We start from the raw sequence: 22,470 nt of genomic DNA, 5'->3' as shown, positions 1-22,470 counted from the left end.
GTGTCGGGCAACGACACCGCCGATCTATGATCAGAGAATGCAACACAGGAAAACATCACAAGTATGATCAAAATATGTGCCTTCGCTAACAACATTTTGAAATCTTCAAATACCAATCATACCCCAGGTCCGATCACAGTGGCAATCTCTGCGTCTGTCTCGAAATATTCGAGCAAACCAGTGTATACCACTATCTTCCCAGAAGAGCAGTATACCTTAGGGTACGGTCCTTTAACCACGAGAACCTCCCAATCCAACCCCTCGAGGTGAGATATCGAGGGCTGTGATCCTTTCTCTTTACCCTTCTTCCTGCTTTGCTGAATCCAGATGTCATCCACAATCTCTTCTTGTTCAGACCACTTCATCCCACTCAGTCCCATTGCTGTATCCTTGACTGCTCCGTCATTCTCCATGGACGCATACCGCACACTCTCCAGGCCCAAACTTATCTGCATCCCCTCGATGATATCCTTCACGATCGACTTAAGCCTAATGCTCTGAGGGTGATCCGCAGGGAGTATTTCCCGCCCGTACGCGAGATTTGTCAGTTGAAAGTTAAATTCAGCAACCCAATCCTCAATCGATTTCGAGCAAAGGACGAAATGCCTCCGTTCCGTGTAAGGAACAGTCTCTAGATTCTTACAATAAACGGTGACCAAGTAGTATAAAATTATAATATATATATATATATGGTGCAAGAAACGGATCCTTAATTCGGGAGATGAATTTTGAAATTGGACCAGATTTATTTCGCATTCGAGCTTCTTCTGAACAGATGGGCCCGCCCATTTCTTTTTCTTTTGGGCTAAAACGTAATTTCAAATTTTGTTCGAAAAACAGATTTCTTAAATTTGGAAAATGGTTGTCTTGTAACTTGGAAAACGAATCATACAATCATGCATACACACATACATACATACATACATACATACACACACATACATACATACATACATACATACATACATACATACATACATACATATGCACGCACGATAAATCAAGTATTGTTGCAATATTGTTTGCTTTCACTACAAGAGATAGAAGTTTTTGTGAGCAGTTTGGGGTTAGCACTGAACATGTTCTTTCCTTTTACACCCCTACACCCCCAAATCCAGATTGAGCTTGTCTCTGGTAAATCGAGAGTGCTTCTTCCATGGTCTTTGAATGAACCAACCTCTGAGCCCTCTTGACGGCGTTTGCCTCAAGGTTTATGGGCTTCGCGTAGGGCGATACCCGTGAAGAGTCATACTCAAGCCTCCCCAGCTTCTCGTACGCTCCAGGAGCTGCTCGTGGATCGTACCCTGCTATGGCCTGCAGGATCAAACCTATGTTGTCTGCTTCTTCGATGAGCTCCCTGATTTAGAAAAAGAAAAGAAAAACAAAAGAAAACCCTTTTACGATTGAAAGCATCACAAGAAATTGATGTTTCAATGAATAATAATACTATCCTATAAAGCTCCAAATGAAGATGATGGATAGTGAAAATACTGTTGTTTCTATTGGCAATGGCATGCTCTCTTCTTGGTTTTCTCGTCTAACTATACGCCTACGAGTTCATCTAAAAACATATCAAGAAAGTTTCACTTGACAGTTTTTTTATCTGACAACCCGTCGGAAAAAAAAGGACCCGAGAAGAGATCTGCTAACAATGTTTACAAAACCAAGTTTGATAGAATGTAAAAAGATGATGCACTATAAGATGTCTTGAAGGATGGGAGAAGGAGACTTACTCCATGAGAAGTATGGAGTAAACGGTGAGCTGGAGCGACATTAAGAACGCTAGTAAAGGACCTGTAAAGACCATACAGAGAACCAGAAAGGGGAACGTGAGGCAAAACTTAGAAGTTTCCTCTGCCATGTGTCGGGCAACCAGACTTCCGATCTATATTCAAAGGATGCAACACATAGAACATCATAAGTACAATCAAAGTACGTTCCTTAACAAACAACATTTCGAAATCTTCAAATACCAATTATACCTCATGCCCGATCACAGTGGCAATCTCTGCATCTGTCCTGAGATGTTCGAGCAGACCAGTGTATACCACTATCTTCCCAGAAGAATAGCAATATGCTGTTGCGGCTGGGCCCTTAACCACGAGAACTTCCCAATTCAACCCCTCCAGGTGAGAAATCATGGGTTGTGATCCTTTCTCTTTACTCTTCTTCCTGCTTTGCTGAATCCATATGTCATCTTCAGACCCCTTCATCCCACTCATTGTCCCTTTGCCAAAGTTCTCGCTCAGTCCCATCGCCGCATCCTTAACTGATCCGTCATTTTCCGTAGAGCTACCATCCATGGACGCATACCGCACACTCTCCAGGCTCAAACTTCTCTGCATCCCTTCGATGATATCCTTCACGATCGATTTAACCCTAATGCTCTCAGGACGATCCGCAGGGAGTATTTTCCACTTGCACCTGAACTTTAACATCTGAAAGCTAGTTTCACCAAACCATTTCTCAATCGATTTCGACCAAATAACGAAATGCCTCCGTTTCGTGTAAGGAACAGTTTCTAGATCGCAAACGGTGACCAAAACCCATGAACCCGCAAACACCACCGCCAATACGGCCACTGGGTTTTGGAACCACCCTCTCGGTTCTGGTGGCTTGAAAGGACCAACACGGTCAAGCTTCTTGGAAATGCTCAGAAACCGGTTAGAGGCGTTGATGTTCGTATTCCCAAGAGAGTTACACAAGCTTAAACCTGATCTGCGGCAAGAAATGGAGAACCCAGAAAACTTAGCTGATAGATTCGAAGACCCCTGCCGATGAATTATCGAGAAAGCGGTGGAAGACGGAGAAACCGGCGAAATCCTCGGAGTTATGGTGTTTCTCCTGGAGTTGACGAGGAAGAGCTTAGTTCTTCGGTACCAAGACATGTCGCCGACGATGGAGAAAGGTGAGCGAAATGTTCAAGAATGGAAATCTCTATAGAGAGAGAGAGAGATGGAGAGAGATCAAAGAAGAAAAATCAACACGCATTTCACACACAGAGAGAGGACAGGTGGAGCAACACGCAATATGTGAGGAAAACCAACCTCTGCAACGATTTGGTTGCAGATAGCAAAATTACATCTTTGCCCTCGCCGGAGCCGCCGCCATTCTCCGCCGTCTCTCTCGATTCGCTTTGGTGCAAAGGTTTAATACAACCAGCCTCTTTCCTCTTTTCACCGTGTTTTATTATTATTTTTTTTTTGGTAATTAAGCACATGCCAATTTTTCCTCTGTTTTATTTATTTATTTATTTATTTCAGTTTAAACAATTGTTTAAGATGTTGTGTGATAAATGATTAGGTGATGAAGGGAAACATGTAATGGTAAGTAAAATGTAGATTATGTATGTTATATACATGTATAAAATCTGTATGCAAGTTTTAGGTGAATGACAGAATGTTCAATTGATTAGGAATAAATGAATTAAGTGTAAATTTGAATTACATAACCTCGGTATGGGTCGAACCAAGAACAGTCCGTACATAACCTCGGTGCGAGTCGAACCAAGAACAGTCCGAGTCGGTCCACTTGCGTATTAGTTACGGGATATGTTCAAATATAACAAATAACAATTATTAGGGAAATGGTTTATATAAGGTCGATAAAAAGAAATAAATACTTATCTATATTGTGTTTACTTGATGTGTTCAAATAGAATAAATAATGTGTTAATTATAAGGGGAATGATTTAAGTATAAGAAGTTACTTCAGTCACAAGAAACCATATATGTGTTTGTGATTTAAGGATTGAGTGGTTCAATCGGTAAGAAAGGGAGCAAAGTTCATTTTCCAGATTTGAATCCTCATTTGTTGAGAGGTATTCACGTGGATTTCTCCGATATTTTGAAAGATATAGTCGGACCAAAGATCCGATGAACTTCTCGATGATAAAAAAAAAATATGTGTTTGTGTTCGTAGATTTTTTTTATTGAAAAAAAAAGTATAAATGCATGAAATTGGAAATATTCCAAAAGAGTCTGGATTATAAAAAAAAAAAAATACTACTCGTATGATTTACAAATAGGATTTTCTTGTGATTTAGATGACAAGGTTCGTGTGACTTGAATGGGATTAGGCTAAATCCTATAATTCGCCAACGTCCAACACATACAAATGTTCTTAAGATTCCGAATAGAATGAATCTCCCGATGATTTAGTACAGATTTATTCGAAAAGACATGAACTCGGGTTTGATTAGTAATTCCACGGCGAATGGTCGGTTGGAGAGGTATCAAGTGAATCGGGACATAGCCCGCAAGTACCGATGGCGTTTGAGAATAAACGTGTGGAGTGGATAAGGGTGAATATCTTAGATTCAAGGTTGTGTGATACCGAATAACCGAGATATACTAGGTTCTTGTACGGGATGTACTTGAATTGTGAATCCTGACCCGATAGTCAGATAAGGCGACGTTGATTATCGCGTGTGATATACTTGGATAGACGGTATGATCTTCGGGAGCGACTCACTTGGATTTATTCCACGTGTTTGGTACACCCGTTTATTTGTGTTATCACGTGTAGATTGCGAGATACGTATGAGTGATTCCGTGGGATGTAAACGTATAGAGATATTGGATATATTGACAATAAAATCCTATGACTACGTTGATTGTGATCCATGTTTAACTTGAATGATATTACTTGATGATTGCTATATATATACATATATGTGTGTTTATTTGATTTTAATCTTATATATTCAAATCTATTATACTATATTTACCTAGAACTGCGTTTACTTGATGATTGCTATATATATACATTTCAAGTATGTAGCAGCTGTACAACACAGCAGTGGTACTACACACGGGTCGGCAAACGATCATCAGCATGCATGTGTTTATTCGTCTTCGGGTTCGCTTCCGGTCCGGGTCGATGGTTAAAAACTTCAATTTTTTTTTGTGTCGGGCAACGACACTACCGATCTATATTCAGAGAATGCAACACAGAAAACATCATAAGTACAATCAAAGTACGTGCCTTCAGTAACAACGTTTCGAATTCTTCAAATACCAATTATACCTCACGTCCGATCACGGTGGCAATCTCTACATCTGTCTTGAGATGTTCCAGCAAACTAGTGTATACCACTAACTTCCCAGAAGACGAGCAATATGCATTAGCGTTCGGTCCTTCAACCACGAGAACTTCCCAATTTAACCCCTCGAGGTGAGAAATCGAGGGTTGTGATCCTTTCTCTTTACCCTTCTTCCTGCTTTGCTGAATCCATATATCATCCATAATCTCTTCTTCTTCAGACAACTTCAACCAACTCACTGTCCCTTTGCCACAGTTCTCACTCAGTCCCACTGCCGTATCCTTGAATACACTGTCGTTGTCCATACAGATACTATCCATGGACGCATACCGCACACACTCCAGGCTCAAACTTCTCTGCAACCCTTCAATGATATCCTTCACGACAAATTTTAACCCTAATGCTCTCAGGGTGATCCGCAGGGCGTATTTTCCGCTTGGACTCGGATTTTATCATCTCAAACCTAGATTCTCCAACCCATTTTTCGATCGATTTCGACCAAAGAACGAAATACCTCCGTTTCGTGTAAGGAACAGTCTCTAGATTCTTACAATACACGGTGACCAAAACCCCTGACCCCCCAAGCACCGCCGCCAATATGGCCGCTGGGTTTGGAACCACCGTCTCGGTTCCGGTGGCTTGAAAGGATGAACCTGGTGACGATCAAAGCAGCCAAACTTCTTGGGAATGCCCAGAAACCGGTTACAGGCATTGATGTTCGTATTTCCTAGAGAGTTACACAACCTTAAACCTAATCTGCGTGAAAATATCGAGAACCCAGAAAACTTAACTGATAGATTCGAAGACCCATTCCGATGAATTCTCGGGAAAGCATTGGAAGACGGAGATTCGGGGGAAATCCTCAGAGGATTTATGATGTTTCTCCTGGAGTTTGCGAGGAGGAGCTTAGTTCTTCGGTACCAAGACATGTCGCCGAAGATGGAATCCGAACGAGTAACTCAGACGGTGTTTTTCAGCATAAGGAGAAAGGTGAGCAAAATGTTGAAGAAGGCGAAGGAAGTGAGGCTGGATTCTTGCGCAACGAACATTGTTGGAGAGGAGAGAGAAGCACGCTCTCGGCCAAACGACGTCGGCGCAGTATGTAGGAGACGAGTGCCACGTCATACATACGGGAGCCTGTAACGGACGGCGAGGATTCTTCCCGTGGGGAATCGGGCGATCGATCAAGGCCCTACGACCTGTCATTGTCCACGTGGCGTTTATGGCTTGATCGATCGAACACGTGGATTTATGTTTAACCTTGATCTCTTGGACCAGCATTTTTTCTTAATGTTATTAATCTTCAAATTTATCCTCGATCGTATTTAAATCATTTCATTGTTCCTTTTTACTAAAACATAATACCAAAAAATAAACCCAAATGATTTAAATATAATCATCTATATATATATATATATACACCTATGTTCATCTTCTTATTATGGATTCTCCACTTTTCCATATCATATTTGTACACAGTTAAGTTTATCAAATATAATACATAATAAAAGAAAAATAAGATCCTATTATCAATTGCATTCACATACAAATTCAAACGTATAAAAGATAAATTGTAAATTCTAAAAATTAAAGATAACCAAATACAAAAGTTTTAACACATGTTTGAGATTAAAAAATAAAAAAAAATTCGATGACAAAATCCAATAGTATATATTTTGATTTAATAAAAATTAAAAATCAAATTCTCAAGATTTTGTATTAAACAAATTTTTTTTTATATTTTTTATAGTACTCTACCATATATGTGAGTTTTTGTATTTTTTTTTTATCTGGATTTTAAATGTACTTAGAAACTCATAATCAATATATATATATGTATATGGGTGAGTGAGTGTATATACATAAAACCTGTATTTTGGCCCGAAGTTTTCAAATCGATTCAGTCCGACCCAATAGATAAACGGAATTCACTTTTAAAAATCTAGTCCCCTAATTGTTTTTAGACGGACTACGAACTCGGATCACATAATAAGGCCCTTCACACCTAAATCTAGATATTAGATACAAAATTAGCGACGAAATTTTTTATTACAAAACGTTCTTACAACGTTACAAATTCATTTATAAATCGTTGAAAAATAAATCATTGCAAATTATTATAATTTCGTTGCTAATTGTATTTTATTTTCAATGGTCTCATTTGGACAAATATATTGTGATTAACTTGAAATATGAACATGTGTTGTTTGTTGATGTGTTGAATTTTGTGATGGAGATTGATTTGCCTGTTTTTACCGAAAATAGACATTGTTCCTGTGTGATTATAAAGTGTTTAAGACGTTGTGCAATAAATGGTTAGGTGATTAAAAGAAAATATGTAATGGTAAGTAAAATGTAAATTATGTATGTTATATATGTATAAAAAATATGAATATAAATTTTATGCAAAAAAGAATATAATTAGATAATTGAAATGAAAAAATAATATGTGCAAAATTTGGTTTTAAATTATATTCACCTCCTTATGATGAATTCTCTAATTTTTCGATGTCATATTTGTATACAGTTAAGTTTCTAAAATCCGAAATATAATAAAAGAAAAATTATATCATATTATCAGTTACATCCACGTATAAATTCAAACGAATAAAAGATAAATTGTAAAAACTAGAAATTAAAGATAACCAAAATACAAAAGTTTTAACAAACTCCAGATAATAAAGTTCAATAGTATATATATATTGATTTAAGAAAAATTTAAAATCGAATTCCCAAAGTTTTATGTGATAATAAAACTTGATCGCAGAGAGAGAATTTCGTGCAAATGATACGGCTGCTTATTTTCTTATTTATTATAAGTGAATTTTAAGAGATCTTTACTCTTTTACAAACAAAATTTCATACCAGATATTTCGGAAACATATTAATTAAAAATGACAAGGTTAAACATCTTTTAATCGAACCTTTTTTTTTTAATAATTTGGCATACACACACACATACATTCATTCATACACACTTGTGTATATATATATATAGACACGCATATATATGCATGCATATACAAATATACATTCATACATATATATACATGTGCACACACATTAGTACCCATATACATAGACATATATACAATCTAATACACGTATACATTCATACGTATATATACATATATATAGTTTATACCACATGTATAAATTAGAATCAATTGAAAGAAAAAAAACGAAATCTGCGTTGGGAGTTATGTCTTCCCTTGAAAACCCCTGAAATGAAGTCTGATTTTATTACAAGAGAAGAGATCAGATGTTGTGGATAGTTGGGGTTCAGGACTGGACGTGTTCTTCCCTGTTACATCCCTGCCCTCTCCAAATCGGGAAGATGAGATTGCACTTGTTTGTCGTAAACCGAGATGGCTTCTTCCATGGCCTTTGACTCGGCCAAATTCCGAATACTCTTCTGGAGCCTCCTGAGCTTCTCGTACACACCCGGAGCTACCCGTGGATCGTACCCTGCTGCGGCGAGCAGGATCAGACCTATGCGGTATGCCTCTGTGATGTTAAAACTGGTTCAAAACATCAACATCAACATCTCCAATTCCAATTCCAAAAACAAAAACACTTGTAGAAGAACAAGTCAAAGAGCACAACACTATAAGATCTCTGAAAGGATAAGAGTCTCACTCTCTGAGAAACGTCGTGTAACAGATGAAAAGAAGGGACATTATAGTTTCCACAGGCCGAGGAACGAACGCATAGAAAACAATCAGGGGAGTCAAAATGCAAACCAAGATGGAGGTTTCCTCTGCAATGTGTCGTCCAGCGACACTACCGATCTATATTCAGAGAATGCAACACAGAAAACATCATAAGTACAATCAACGTACGTTCCTTCACAAACAAGGTTTCGATATCTTCAACTACCAATTATACCTCACGTCCGATCACAGTCGCAATCTCTGCATCTGTCTCGAGATGTTCCAGCAAACCTGTGCATACAACTATTGTTGAAGATTTGCCTTAAAGAAGAAGAAGACTCTAGTTTATGCAGAAGGTCCCGGTTTAATTGGAACCGGTTAACCAAAGCAGATTGGAAATTGCTTAAGTGAACCAGACCAGAACGCAGCGTTTAAGTTCGCTACATCTGATCAACCTGAAAACGGCGTAGTTTTACGAAAAAGAGACGTTAGTGATCCGTACTTAAGAGAGGTACAGGTCGTCTTCCTTCTCAGTTCGATTTCTTCAAAGTTTTCTGGGTTTTCTTGGGTTTCTCCCGAAAAAAGGGGTTCGACGACTCTCGACGTTGTGAGAGTTCGTTCGTGTTTGTAATTCTCAATCACTATAGTGAATTGCCGAAGCTCTCTCGGCCGAGACGTAGGATTCACACTGAATCCGAACTCGTAAAATCTCGCCATTGTTGTTCTTGTTTTGTCTCTCAAATTCGTCCGGTGGTTTCTTGACTCATTTAGGGTTTAGGAACTAGAAGTGGTATCAGAGCCCGGTTGGAGACAGGGAGGTCTCTCGCCGGATTGAATCTTGACACAGCTCAAGAATTCAAAAGCTCAACCGAGATTTGGTTGGAGACAGGGAGGTCTCTCGCCGAAGAAGGATATCTTGACGCAGTATCAAGGATCCGAACCTCGGGAAATAAACACCAATGGCGACAGGACCTGTGGTGGTAAAGTTGGACGTAGAGAAATATGACGGGAAAACAGACTTTACCCTATGGAAGGATAAAGTGTTGGCGAGTCTTGAGATACTTCGACTTCATGAAGTGTTAGATGAGAAATATCTTCTAAAGGAATCTGTAAGTGCAGATGGTATCAAAGGGAAGGAATCCAAGATTGAAAAAGGCGAAGAAAGGGGCTCGGAAGAATCGAAGGAACAAGCTTCCCTGCAAGATTCAAAGTATGATAAAAGCAGAAAGGTCAGGAATCTAATCTTCCTCTGTTTGACAGATCAAATAATGAGGAAGGTTAAGAACGAGCAAACGGCCTCTGGGATATGGAAAGCACTCGAGAAAGAGTACTTAAACAAGTCACTACCCAGCAAAATGTATCTGAAGCAAAAGCTTTTTGGTTTCAAGATGGAAGAAGGGAAATCCGTGGAAGATAATCTTGATAATTTCAGGAAGATGGTGACTGATCTTGGGAACCTCCAGGTTGAGGTACCTGAGGAAGATCAGATCATGTATTTGCTCAACTCCTTACCCGAGAGGTATGAACAATTAAGGGATACACTGAAATATTCAAGAAAGGATGATCTATCAATGGATGAAATTACTTCGGCAATAATCACCAAGGAGTTGGAGATTAAATCCAAAGGCAAGACTCAAACAGGAGAAGGACTTATCGCGAAAGGGAAATCTGGTAAGAAGGACTCTAAAACACACAAAGGAAAGCCTACAAAGCCAAAAACGAAAGAGAAATCAGAAACTGGATGCTGGTTTTGCGGAAAAGAAGGTCACTTCAAACGCGACTGTCGAAACAAGAAGAAATGGATGGAAGAACAAACAAAGAAAACGGGTGACGCAGCTAATGTCACGGGAAAGGATTTCGAAACTGAGGTATTAGCTGTATCTGATCAGAATCCGGAAGATCAGTGGATAATGGATTCGGGGTGTACATTTCATATGTCACCACACAGAGATTGGTTTCTCAGGATAGAGGAACTAAAAGGAGGAAAGGTACTCATGGGAAACAATGGATCCTGTGAGGTGAGAGGTATAGGAGATGTTAAAATCAGATTAAATGACGGGAAAGTCAAGATTCTAAGTCAGGTAAGGTATGTACCTGATTTGAAAAGAAACCTGATATCTCTTGGATCTCTAGACAAACTAGGGATGAACTACAGATCTCAAAACGGTACTCTTGAAGTATTCAAGGAGTCTCAGAAGATTATGACAGGGAAGCTCGAAGGTGGACTCTATGTCCTACAAGGAGAAACTGTTGTAGCAGAATCACAAGTTACAACAAACTCAAATGATTCAGGGCTTTGGCACTTGAGACTTGGGCATATGAGCAACAAAGGTATGCAAATTATGTCACAAAGAGGTCTGTTAGGAAAGACTAAGCACACAGAAATAGATTTCTGCGAGAGTTGTGTGTTAGGAAAAACACACAGACTGGCTTTTCCGAAGGGTAAGCATGTGTCAGAGAACATATTGGATTATGTTCACTCAGACCTTTGGGGGTCACCAAATGTCTGTCCATCACTCGGCAAGGCACAATATCTGATATCGTTTATTGATGACCACTCAAGAAAGTTGTGGATTTACCTTATGAAAACAAAAGATGAGGCCTTCATCAGATTCTCAGAATGGAAGAAAATGGTTGAGACTCAAACAGGACACAAGGTGAAACACTTAAGGACAGACAATGGTCTGGAATATTGCAATCAGCAATTTGACCAGTATTGCAGAGAAAATGGCATCAAGCGACATAGGACTTGCACCTACACACCACAACAGAACGGAGTGGCCGAAAGGATGAACAGAACTTTGATGAACAAAGTAAGGAGCATGCTATCAGACTCAGGACTTGGACAGGAGTTTTGGGGAGAGGCAGCATCAACAGCTGCCCACCTAATAAATCTGTCACCATCAAGTGCAATAAACTTCAAGATACCAGATGAAGTCTGGTATGGCAGAGAACCATCTCTAAAGGAGTTGAAAAGATTTGGGTGTATCACTTACGTGCATACAAATCAGGGAAAGCTACAACCAAGAGCAAGAAAGGGTGTTTTCGTCGGTTATCCACAGGGTACAAAAGGATACAGAATTTGGCTACTAAATGAGAAAAAGATACATATCAGCAGAGATGTCAAGTTCAGGGAAGAGGTGACTTTCAAAGATACTGAGAAGTCATCAGGAAAGGAATCCGAAGACAGGGATGAATCAACAGAACACACGCGCTTTGGAATAACAAATATTCCTAATGGATCAGAAAACTCTAATCAAGAAGAAGAATCCTCAGTTCAAGGTGGAGCTGAGGAAGAACAGACTGAGGATTGGACTGAGCAGGAAGGGGAAAATGATGATCAGGAACGATACCTAGAACAGGAAAACATGGACAGAACATCAGAAGATCTCCAAGACTATCAATTAGTAAGAGACCGCGAAAGGAGACAGATAAGGCCACCTGCAAGGTTCAGGGAAGAGAATAGAGTTGCATTTGCGTTAGCTGCAGCAGACCACCTTGAGATGGATGAACCAAAAACATATGAGGAAGCACTACAGACCAAGGACCGAGTTAAATGGATTCAAGCTATGAAAGAGGAAATGCAGTCTTTATACAAGAACAAAACCTGGCTACTAGTCAACAAACCAACTGATCAGAAGATCATAGGATGTAAATGGGTATTCAAAAGAAAACCCGGCATCCCTGGAGTGGAAGAACCCCGTTTCAAAGCAAGGTTAGTGGCTAAAGGTTATGCTCAAATAGAAGGGATAGATTACAACGAAATCTACGCACCAGTAGTGAAACATGTATCAATCCGACTCCTCTTGTCATTGGTAGCATCAAGAAACTGGGAATTAGAGCAGTTAGATGTTAAAACAGCTTTTCTACATGGCGACCTTGAAGAAAAGATCTTCATGGAACAGCCTAAAGGTTTTGAAATCCAAGGAAAGACAACAAAAGTGTGTCTACTACAGAAGTCATTGTATGGTCTAAGACAGTCTCCAAGACAGTGGAACCTGAAATTCGACAGTTTTATGGTTCAGCAAGGGTTTACACGAAGCAAGCATGACTTATGTGTATACTTCAAGGAAATCAAAAGGAGGTCATACATATATCTTCTGATATATGTTGATGACATGTTAGTGGCAGCAGAAAGCAAGGAAGACATTCAGAAAGTGAAAGAATTACTGGGAACTAAGTTTGAAATGAAAGATTTAGGAGAAGCAAAGCGCATTCTTGGGATGGACATAGTAAGAGACAGGAAACAGGGTCTACTTACACTTTCACAGAAGAATTATCTGCAAAAAGTCTTGAACACGTTTGGCATGACAGACTCTAAGGTGGTGCAAACCCCTATGGGAGCTCATTTCAAACTAAGAAGCACACAGGAAAATGAAGAAGCTCTGGATCTCGACTCAAACCCATACCTCAATGCAGTCGGAAGTCTCATGTATGCCATGATAGGGTCGAGACCAGACCTTGCATACAGCGTGGGGTTAGTAAGTAGATTCATGAGTAAACCGAATAAGGAGCACTGGTCAGCAGTAAAGTGGGTTATGCGGTATATCAGAGGAACTTTGGACAGAAAACTGGTTTACAAGGGATCAGAAGGATTCGACATTACAGGATATTGCGATTCTGATTTTGCATCGGATCTGGATAGAAGAAGATCGATAACTGGGTACGTTTTTACAGTTGGGGAAAACATCGTCAGTTGGAGATCAACGTTACAGCATGTTGTTGCTCTGTCAACAACAGAAGCAGAGTACATGGCTTTGGCAGAAACATTCAAAGAGGCACTATGGTTAAAAGGACTGGTTGATGAACTCAGAATTGATAAAGGGCCAGTAAGGGTATTTTGTGACTCACAAAGTGCCATATGTCTTGCCAAGAATAGTGTACACCATGAACGCACAAAACACATTGATGTACGCTTGCACTTTCTGAGGGATATTGTAGCTGAAGACAAGGTACAGGTATTAAAGATAAAGTCTGAAGTAAATCCCGCTGATATCTTCACTAAGCCATTCCCTGTCAGCAAGTTTAACACAGCGTTAAGCTTGCTCAGAGTTGCTGAGTGATAACTTAGCAACAGAAACCGAGAGAGCATAAGGAAAGGCACGGTGGAGTTCTCCTTCTTCAGGCAAGGTGGAGTTTGTTGAAGATTTGCCTTAAAGAAGAAGAAGACTCTAGTTTATGCAGAAGGTCCCGGTTTAATTGGAACCGGTTAACCAAAGCAGATTGGAAATTGCTTAAGTGAACCAGACCAGAACGCAGCGTTTAAGTTCGCTACATCTGATCAACCTGAAAACGGCGTAGTTTTACGAAAAAGAGACGTTAGTGATCCGTACTTAAGAGAGGTACAGGTCGTCTTCCTTCTCAGTTCGATTTCTTCAAAGTTTTCTGGGTTTTCTTGGGTTTCTCCCGAAAAAAGGGGTTCGACGACTCTCGACGTTGTGAGAGTTCGTTCGTGTTTGTAATTCTCAATCACTATAGTGAATTGCCGAAGCTCTCTCGGCCGAGACGTAGGATTCACACTGAATCCGAACTCGTAAAATCTCGCCTGTGTTGTTCTTGTTTTGTCTCTCAAATTCGTCCGGTGGTTTCTTGACTCATTTAGGGTTTAGGAACTAGAACTATCTTCCCAAAAGAAAAGCCATATGCTTTAGCGGCCGAGCCCTTAACCACGATAACTTCCCAATTCAACCCCTCGAGGTGAGAAATCGCGGGTTGTGATCCTTTCTCTCTACCCACCTTCCTGCATTTCTGAATCCATATGTCATCTTCAGACCCCTTCATCCCACTCATTGTCCCTTCCACGCAGTTTTCGCTCAGTCCCATTGCCGCATCCTTAACTAATCCGTCGTTTTCCGTATAGATAACATGAGCTCTAAGCTCATGTTATCAGCCGCATGTAGATAAAGCGGATTCAAGTACGGATCAAGAGCAGAAACCGATTCCGAAGAGGAATCAGAAAGATTCTGAGCATCGGGAGTCTCAGAACGCGGCATCGCCGATAATCGAACAAATCAAGAAGAAAATCAAAGAGAAAGCGAGAACCGATCAAAGAAAAACTTCATTGGAGGCTCTGATACCATTTTGTGGAAAGACATTTGAGCTGAATCGAAAGAGAAAATACGCAAGCATTTGGGACAATTTTCTGTTATTCTTCAAAATGAAAACCTAATCAGTCTCTTATACAACGAAGGAGTGTAAACCTGAAATAGAGTAAACCGAAAATAGAGTAAACCGAAATTAAAAAATACCAAACCGATAAAACTCTCTCTAATACATACCGCACACTCTCCAGGCTCAAACTTCTCTGCATCCCTTGGATGATATTCTTCACGATCGATTTAACCCTAATGCTCTCAGGATGATCCGCAGGGAGTATTTTCCCCTCGTACCCAGATGTTAGAGACTGAAAGCTAGATTCATCAAGCCATTTCTCGATCGATTTCGGCCAAAGAACGAAATGCCTCCGTTTCGTGTAAGGAACAGTCTCTAGATTCATACAATACACGGTGACCAAAACCCCTGAACACACAAGCACCGCCATCAACACGGCCGCAGGCCTTCGGAACCACCGTCTCTGTTCCGGTGGCTTGAAAGGATGAACCTGGCGACTATCAAAGCTGACAAACTTCCTGGGAATGCTCAGAAACCGGTTGCAGGCATTGATGTTCGTGTTCCCGATAGAGTTACACAAGCTTAAACCTGATTTGCGGGAAAAAATGGAGAACCCAGAAAACTTAGCTGATAGATTTGAAGACCCATTCCGATGAACAGTCGAGAAAGCGTTGGAAGGGGGAGAAACCGGCGAAATCCTCGGAGAAGTTATGATGTTTCTCCTGGAGGTGACGAGGAAGGGCTTAGTTCTTCGGTACCAAGACATGTCGGTGACGATGGAGAAAGGTGAGCGAAATGTTCAAGAATGGAAATCGAGAGAGAGGGAGAGAGAGAGGGAGAGAGATCAAAGAAGAAGAAGTAACACGCATTTCACACACAGAGAGAGGCCAGGTGGAGCAACACGCAACATGTGAGAGAGGAGAGGTGGATCAACACGCAATATGTGAGGATAACCAACCTCTGCAACGATTTGGTTGCAGAGAGACAAATTACATCTTTGCCCTCTTCTCCTTCGCCATGCCAGCAGTCTCTTCCCTCTTTTTTAATCGTGTTTGTCTTTCTAAATTTCAATTTTTTCCTCTGTTTTATTTATTTATTTATTTCGGTTCAAATAAGTGACCCACTGAACTAGGATCCACGTTTCAATCTTCCATTTTGATTGTTTATTCATATTATCAATAAGAGGAACTTGATAGAGATATACGTATATGTATGTATGTACGTAGGTGAGGATTGACACAGCAACTAATGACGTCGTTAATTAAGCTATGTACATGTATACATTATAAAATTACAGTGCATTCACACGGGATGACACATGTCCCATTTACTTCATTAATGTCATTCTCAATTTTTGACTATTAAATTTTAAATTAATATTAGATATTACTCCTAAACTTTGATACGGTTTCAAATTTCAACCACTATAAATTGTTTTATTTTTTATTTTATTCTGATGTTATACCAAATATTTGTTTGAAATGCATATTTATATTTTTTTATACGTTTTCAAATTTCAACTATTACGGTTAGCGCACGATCAAAAGGCATATTAATGAACAGACAGGAAACCAATAGGAGGGTCCCCAAGCAAAACAGCTTCGAAGTTTCCTCTGCATTGTGTCGAGCAACGACACTACCGATCTATATTCAAAGGATGCAACACAGAAAACATCATAAGTACAATCAAAGTGTGTGCCTTCAGTAAGAACGTTTCAAATTCTTCAAATACCAATTATACCTCACGTCCGATCACGGTGGCAATCTCTGCATCTGTCTTGAGATGTTCCAGCAAACCAGTGTATACCACTATCTTCCCAGAAGACTAAATTTCAATTTTTTCCTCTGTTTTATTTATTTATTTATTTCGGTTCAAATAAGTGACCCACTGAACTAGGATCCACGTTTCAATCTTCCATTTTGATTGTTTATTCATATTATCAATAAGAGGAACTTGATAGAGATATATGTATAAGTATGTATGTACGTAGGTGAGGATTGACACAGCAACTAATGACGTCGTTAATTAAGCTATGTACATGTATACATTATAAAATTACAGTGCATTCACACGGGATGACACATGTCCCATTTACTTCATTAATGTCATTCTCAATTTTTGACTATTAAATTTTAAATTGATATTAGATATTACTCCTAAACTTTTATACGGTTTCAAATTTCAACCACTATAAATTGTTTTATTTTTTATTTTATTCTGATGTTATACCAAATATTTGTTTGAAATGCATATTTATATTTTTTTATACGTTTTCAAATTTCAACTATTATAAATTGTTTCATTTTTTTATTATGATGTTATACCAAATTTTTGCTTGAAATAAATACTTATTTTGAAAAATACGAATTTGTTGTAAAAACCATCTCTATTGGAGAGAAAAATTGTAACAACCCATAGAAAAATTGTAACAACCCAAAATTTAAAAAAAAAAAAAAACCCGGACCGTCCGCTCCAGGTATCACAGACTGGACGGACTACTACCACACTGGAACGGACGGACCGACAGTTCCGGAACGGACGGACCAGACTGTCGGCAGCGACAAAAGTCACGATTTTCGTCCGGATTCGACCTGAAAGCGACCCGAATGCACTAATCCGACCAGAAAACCCGACTTTTTTACCCTAAGCACGATTTGGCCCACCCTGGGTTCGGATTTCTGTTGAAAATCCGCCTAATCCCAGCCATAAGTAACCCCTCTTCCTCCTCACATGGTCTTCACCTTCAAACTCGGAATTCTCTCTCGAATTCAAATCATTTACCTTGAATCTAGTTTCTACAGAGCAAGGAAAGCATCATCGAGCTTCCTAGCCATCACCCAGAACACGAGATTAACCCGAGGTGAGTGAAATCGAGTTTAATTCGGAAGTCTGTTGACATGGAGTTTCGGGTTTTTGGGTGTTTCGTGTCAAATTGATGTCTGATTCGTGTTCTCCATAAAATTATATGAGTTTTGATGAATTATCCATAGTGAATTGGGCATATTTGAGTGTTTCCGATGAGATCCGAGGACTAGAACGTTCGGTCTGAGGTCACACCGTCCGTTCTAGGTCTGCAGGAGAAAACGCGAAGTCCAGAGGTTGAAGACGAAGTCAAGACCGTCCGTTCTGAACAGTCCGGAACGTCCGTTCCGCACCATCCAGACCGTCCGGTCTGGATAAGGCGGAACGTCCGTTCCGAACTGACTGGACCGATCGGTCTAGGGACTAGACCGATCGGTCTGAAAAAAAATAACAGAACCTTAAAAATTCATCATGTGAGAAATTGAAAAACTAGACTAGATGGACCTAGTATTACCCCGACTCAATATAGTGAAAAGGTGAAAAATGAAAAACATACCGAAAATACAGGTCAGACCGGGCCCTACATAGTCTCGATCCAAAATAAATAAAAGGTAAGGTTAAAAACCACAGAATGAACCGAACTAGTTATCCGGACGGACCGGGACCAGAAAGGATATACCGGAGGTACAATTCGATAATGTAAATGAAAAGACTCAAACAAAATAAATAAATAAATATAAAAGACTACGCAAGCGGAAATGTATGTATAGTAAAATAACTATATAAACGTGTGTGACTGGGATAGTTGGCATGGCGTTAAACGTTGATTCGAAAAGGGTTCGGATTAACGTTTAGTGTGTGATTGTAGAAACGGACATTTATGAATGATTGCACGATGTTTGCGAGATTGCTTCCCATCCATGGGCCATCCGATCCGGGTCGGATGTCACCCATATGGGATGTGATTGTGATTGTGGCGATAACATAATCGCGCCAACGTCCGAATGATAGGACGGTTATGGGCACCCCGATGACTTGTAGATAGCCGATTGTAGTCGGTACTATTGCGTGACAAGGAACATACGGTTTTTAGAACTGTGCCACGTTTTCGTTAGCGACGGAGCGGATTCCTGAATATGAGTATCCCGAGGATGAGGCATTACACATATCTGAGATTCGGGTAGATTGGGGTCTCCCGAGAAGGTGGTACGGACTTACTCTGGCAGGTTCGGACACGAACCTGAAAAGTATTTCCGCGGCGGATGGTCGGCGAGGGGGAGTGCATCGATTGGCTCTCCCGTTATAGTCGATGGCGTCGATTGTAGCCGAGTCTAGTGAGCTCCGGTATTGAGAGGTGACATCAATGCCGGAGTTGGGTGACAAGCCTAGTATCGGGAGGTGACATTGATGCTAAGGTGGTGTGATGTGTTCGGGCGGAGAAAATAAAAAGATACTTATGCCAGATTCTGAGTGGCTGTGGAGTAGATGGATTCCGAGGAGAAAGGTGGTTGTGCTATGCACATGGGGAGTACATCACCTACGCATGGTGTGCGTAAAGACGATTTGACGGACTCTGTCTTGCGACTTGTCGTACGGACTTGATTGTGATTGCTGCATGTTTATCGTGATTTCCTGTTGTCAATTCCTGCTTATTAGAGTACTAGTATATATATACATATATATATATATATATGTTTTCCCTAGTCTCATGAGAATGGAACTCCGGGTTACGCCCGAGTTCACTCTCTAAGCAATTAGCTTAGGACGTTGTTACGCAACGTTTCAGGTCGTGAGCAGCAGTAGCCGGGGAGCGGACATCGGAGACATGGGCAGTGTACCACTACCGATCATGTATAATTACGTATTTTGATACATTTATATTTTGGAAAACAGTTTGTGTTATATCGGTGGTAGACTTTTTAAGGTTTGTAATAAGGTTATACTACCACTTGATTATGTATAATTATAATTGGAAATAATGTATCATATATGTACGTACGAGTGTTTTCTTCCGCTAACTCTTAAAAGAAAAGTTTTAAATTCCCGCGGATTTTTAGAAATTGAGTTTTTATTTTACTTGTCCATGTGACGTAACTCATATGGCGAGATACGGGTTTCGGGTGTTACAAAAATACCAAAGTGTAACTGTTATGAAAAATAGACCAATTGGTGTGAACTATTTGTAAAATTAATAGATTAAAAGAATAATTAAAAAATCGGATCTTTAGTCTAAAAAATATAATCAATCAGTGTCGTAAAAAATCTATTAAACAGAAGAAAACTGCATGAACATAAATTTTAGAGACTATGCCTACACAATTCAAAGTTTACTATTTTTTTTTTTTTTTGCATACATAGATTGATACATAGCGTCATATTAATTTCATTGTATTTAATTTCTTTAATTACACTAGTTTCTGTTATTTTATTCCTCATATTCAATGTGTATTTATTTTAATATCATTTCATGTTTACTGTATGAATCTTCGGTATTTTTTTTAATATATAATTTGATTGTATTAAAAAAAAAGTGGGGAGACATAGTCCAGGATTCGAATCCACGTTACAAGCAAACCAAGCTATTGCTAAAAGACCAATAGCATGGAAAGAACTTACACCGAAAAGCATTTTCTACTCTTGTCTACGTCTCTCCATTATGGAAAATCGTCAGTGAATACCATTTCTGCATAAGTATGTTGTTTGCAGAATCTTCGGTATTCTCAAAAAGATTGGACCAAACTCTTATAAAACTTGATATGATCTCTCTTTTCGAATCTAAAAACAACGATGGCTTATTGTAGTGGTCGAACAAGAAGGAAGCCAGTTGGCGATCTTATAGAAAACAGATTCAGGTAAGTCTCAGATATAATATCTAATCATCTCATTAGAAATACATGGCCGAGTATATGGTTGGATTTCATTCTATAGTTTGTATTTGATGCTTACTAATCAGCTGTACAAAACTGAGTGGCAGACAAATCACGTACGTAAAATTGAATTCACAGTATTACTTCTTGAATACTTTTTCCCCTACTATTCCTAAATAATTTATGTTTACATATGGGTATCCAAATGCAACTTTTTTTTTATGGTCTGCATGACAGTTCTTTTCTTTTTTATTGCTGTATGTTTTCTTCTTTATTTATTTTTTGTTTTGAAATATAGTCCTTTCAATAATTCTTACCGATAACTGCAGTGCCCAAATGGAAATGTAATCGAGTGTGTATTTTCTCAGCCAAATTTCCATCTTACTCAAATAAAAAGGCAAAACCCACCGGTACTTTCATATTTTTCCCACGATGTTATTTTCATATTACCACTATTTATTTCAAACGAGACATATTGAAAAGATGTAGATTTTTGGAGATTTATATTTCTTATTTTACATGTGTATATATTTAGACAGAGATTGAAAATAATGTTATGAATATGATTATATGGCGATCCATATATGCTTTTGTTGTAGTGATGCTTAAGTTGAAGGAGCCTCTGGACCGAATGGAATCTTTGTAAGGGCAAGGGTGTAATTTTGGTGTAAGGGTTAGTTAGATATGTTATCGGCTCTGTTATTTGTAGCAGAGCTTCTCGCTCCTCCCTCACACTGTAATTTCTCCATTCTTCTTCTGAGTTTTTTTAGGGTTCTTGGTGACAGTCTACAGAGGGCTTCTTGTAATCATCTCACGGTTGTAACTCGCTCAAACCACTAGTGTATTGCCAAGCTACTTGGCCGAGACGTAGGATCAATTCTTGATCCGAACTCGTTAAAGTGTCTGTGCGTTCTTCCTTTCTCTTTTCAATTCGATTAAGCAAAAGGGATCTCGAGTAACACGAGGGTTGCAACTACAACTGGTATCAGAGCCCGGTTGCGAACGGGGGGCGAAAATCAATCTTGCTAAAGATCAAGGAAGTGGATCAGAAACGTCAACTCAGGTTCGAGATTGAAGGAACATCTGATCAGGTATGTCTTCTACTCCAATGGTGGTGAAGTTAGACGTGGAGAAGTATGACGGTAAATCCGATTTTACTCTCTAGAAAGACAAGGTCTTAGCAAGTCTGAATATTCTGCAATTAAGTGATACTCTAGAAGAAGGGTATGTACTTGGGAACGAAGGACAAGAAAGTGAGGAAAAGGGAAAGAAGGTTGAAGAAGAAGATGAAAAACCAGGAACTAGGGTTAAACCTAGTCTTTCAAAAGGGGCAAGACTCGAAAAGGGTCAGAGAGTACGGAACTTGATCTTCCTATGTTTAGGAGATCAAATCATGAGGAAGGTCAAAACTGAACTATTAGCCGAAGGAATCTGGAAGGCACTGGAGCGTGAATTCATACACAAAACATTGCCAAATAAGATGTATTTGAAGCAGAAACTTTATGGGTATAAGATGGATGAGTCCAAACCAATGGATGAGAACCTGGACGTCTTCGACAAGTTAATAGGAGATCTGTTATCTCTCCAAATGGAGATCACAGAGGATGACCAAATAATGTACCTTCTGAATTCCTTACAAGAAAGGTATGAAACCTTAAAGGATACCATCAGATTCTCAAGGAAGGAAGATATAACATTGGATGATATAACATCTGCAATATACTCAAAGGAGCTCGAATACAAAACAAAAGTCAAGGCAAGTTCAGGGGAAGGTTTACTAGTAAAGGGGAAGTCAGGAAAGAAAGAACTCAAGAACCAGAAAGGAAAACCATGGAAAGGCAAAGGTAAACCTAAGAACAAAAGTGAAACCGGATGTTGGTTTTGCGGGAAAGAAGGGCACTTCAAAAAGGAGTGCAGAAACATGAAGAAATTTCTGGAACAACAGGAAAAATAATCAGGAGAAGCGGCTGCTGCCTCAGGAAAGGACTTAGA

General features: G+C 39.4%; 3 protein-coding genes across 3 annotated transcripts; all 3 read right to left on the bottom strand.

Annotated features, from left to right (window-relative positions):
* Positions 1-996: 996 nt before the first annotated feature.
* On the bottom strand, positions 997-3,093 carry LOC104825078. The gene is made up of 3 exons (XM_010557331.2): positions 1,983-3,093; positions 1,734-1,885; positions 997-1,357 (listed from the first exon to the last, which is right to left on the bottom strand). The coding sequence occupies exons 1-3, from the start codon at positions 2,886-2,888 to the stop codon at positions 1,093-1,095; spliced, it is 1,323 nt and encodes a 440-aa protein (XP_010555633.1). The 5' UTR covers positions 2,889-3,093; the 3' UTR covers positions 997-1,092.
* Positions 3,094-4,197: 1,104 nt separating this feature from the next.
* Positions 4,198-6,088, bottom strand: LOC104825185. Its single transcript, XM_010557472.1, has 3 exons — positions 5,029-6,088; positions 4,827-4,931; positions 4,198-4,389 (listed from the first exon to the last, which is right to left on the bottom strand). The coding sequence occupies exons 1-3, from the start codon at positions 5,362-5,364 to the stop codon at positions 4,198-4,200; spliced, it is 633 nt and encodes a 210-aa protein (XP_010555774.1). The 5' UTR covers positions 5,365-6,088.
* An 8,207-nt stretch (positions 6,089-14,295) lies between these two features.
* LOC104825077 lies at positions 14,296-15,574 on the bottom strand. Its single transcript, XM_019203904.1, has 2 exons — positions 14,976-15,574; positions 14,296-14,569 (listed from the first exon to the last, which is right to left on the bottom strand). Exons 1-2 carry the CDS (start codon positions 15,572-15,574, stop codon positions 14,296-14,298), a joined length of 873 nt encoding a protein of 290 aa, XP_019059449.1.
* Positions 15,575-22,470: the final 6,896 nt, after the last annotated feature.

The sequence above is a fragment of the Tarenaya hassleriana genome, unplaced genomic scaffold, assembly GCF_000463585.1.
Source record: "Tarenaya hassleriana unplaced genomic scaffold, ASM46358v1 Cleome42, whole genome shotgun sequence".
NCBI classification, from domain to species: Eukaryota; Viridiplantae; Streptophyta; class Magnoliopsida; order Brassicales; family Cleomaceae; genus Tarenaya; species Tarenaya hassleriana.
Note: the sequence above shows the minus strand (reverse complement) of the source record. Positions and strands in the feature narration are given on the sequence as shown.

Excerpts from the sequence above, each read along its gene's own strand:
- LOC104825078 (XM_010557331.2), bottom strand. The coding sequence starts at position 2,888 with ATGTCTTGGTACCGAAGAACTAAGCTCTTCCTCGTCAACTCCAGGAGA. Across the intron at positions 1,886-1,982 it reads CCACTGTGATCGGGCATGAG|ATCGGAAGTCTGGTTGCCCG; the intron begins GTATAATTGGTA and ends CTTTGAATATAG. Across the intron at positions 1,358-1,733 it reads TACTCCATACTTCTCATGGA|GGAGCTCATCGAAGAAGCAG; the intron begins GTAAGTCTCCTT and ends TTTCTAAATCAG.
- LOC104825185 (XM_010557472.1), bottom strand. The coding sequence starts at position 5,364 with ATGGATAGTATCTGTATGGACAACGACAGTGTATTCAAGGATACGGCA. Across the intron at positions 4,932-5,028 it reads CCACCGTGATCGGACGTGAG|ATCGGTAGTGTCGTTGCCCG; the intron begins GTATAATTGGTA and ends CTCTGAATATAG. Across the intron at positions 4,390-4,826 it reads ACACATGCATGCTGATGATC|GATTCACAATTCAAGTACAT; the intron begins GTTTGCCGACCC and ends CTATCGGGTCAG.
- LOC104825077 (XM_019203904.1), bottom strand. The coding sequence starts at position 15,574 with ATGTCTTGGTACCGAAGAACTAAGCCCTTCCTCGTCACCTCCAGGAGA. Across the intron at positions 14,570-14,975 it reads TTGAGCCTGGAGAGTGTGCG|AGCTCATGTTATCTATACGG; the intron begins GTATGTATTAGA and ends ACATGAGCTTAG.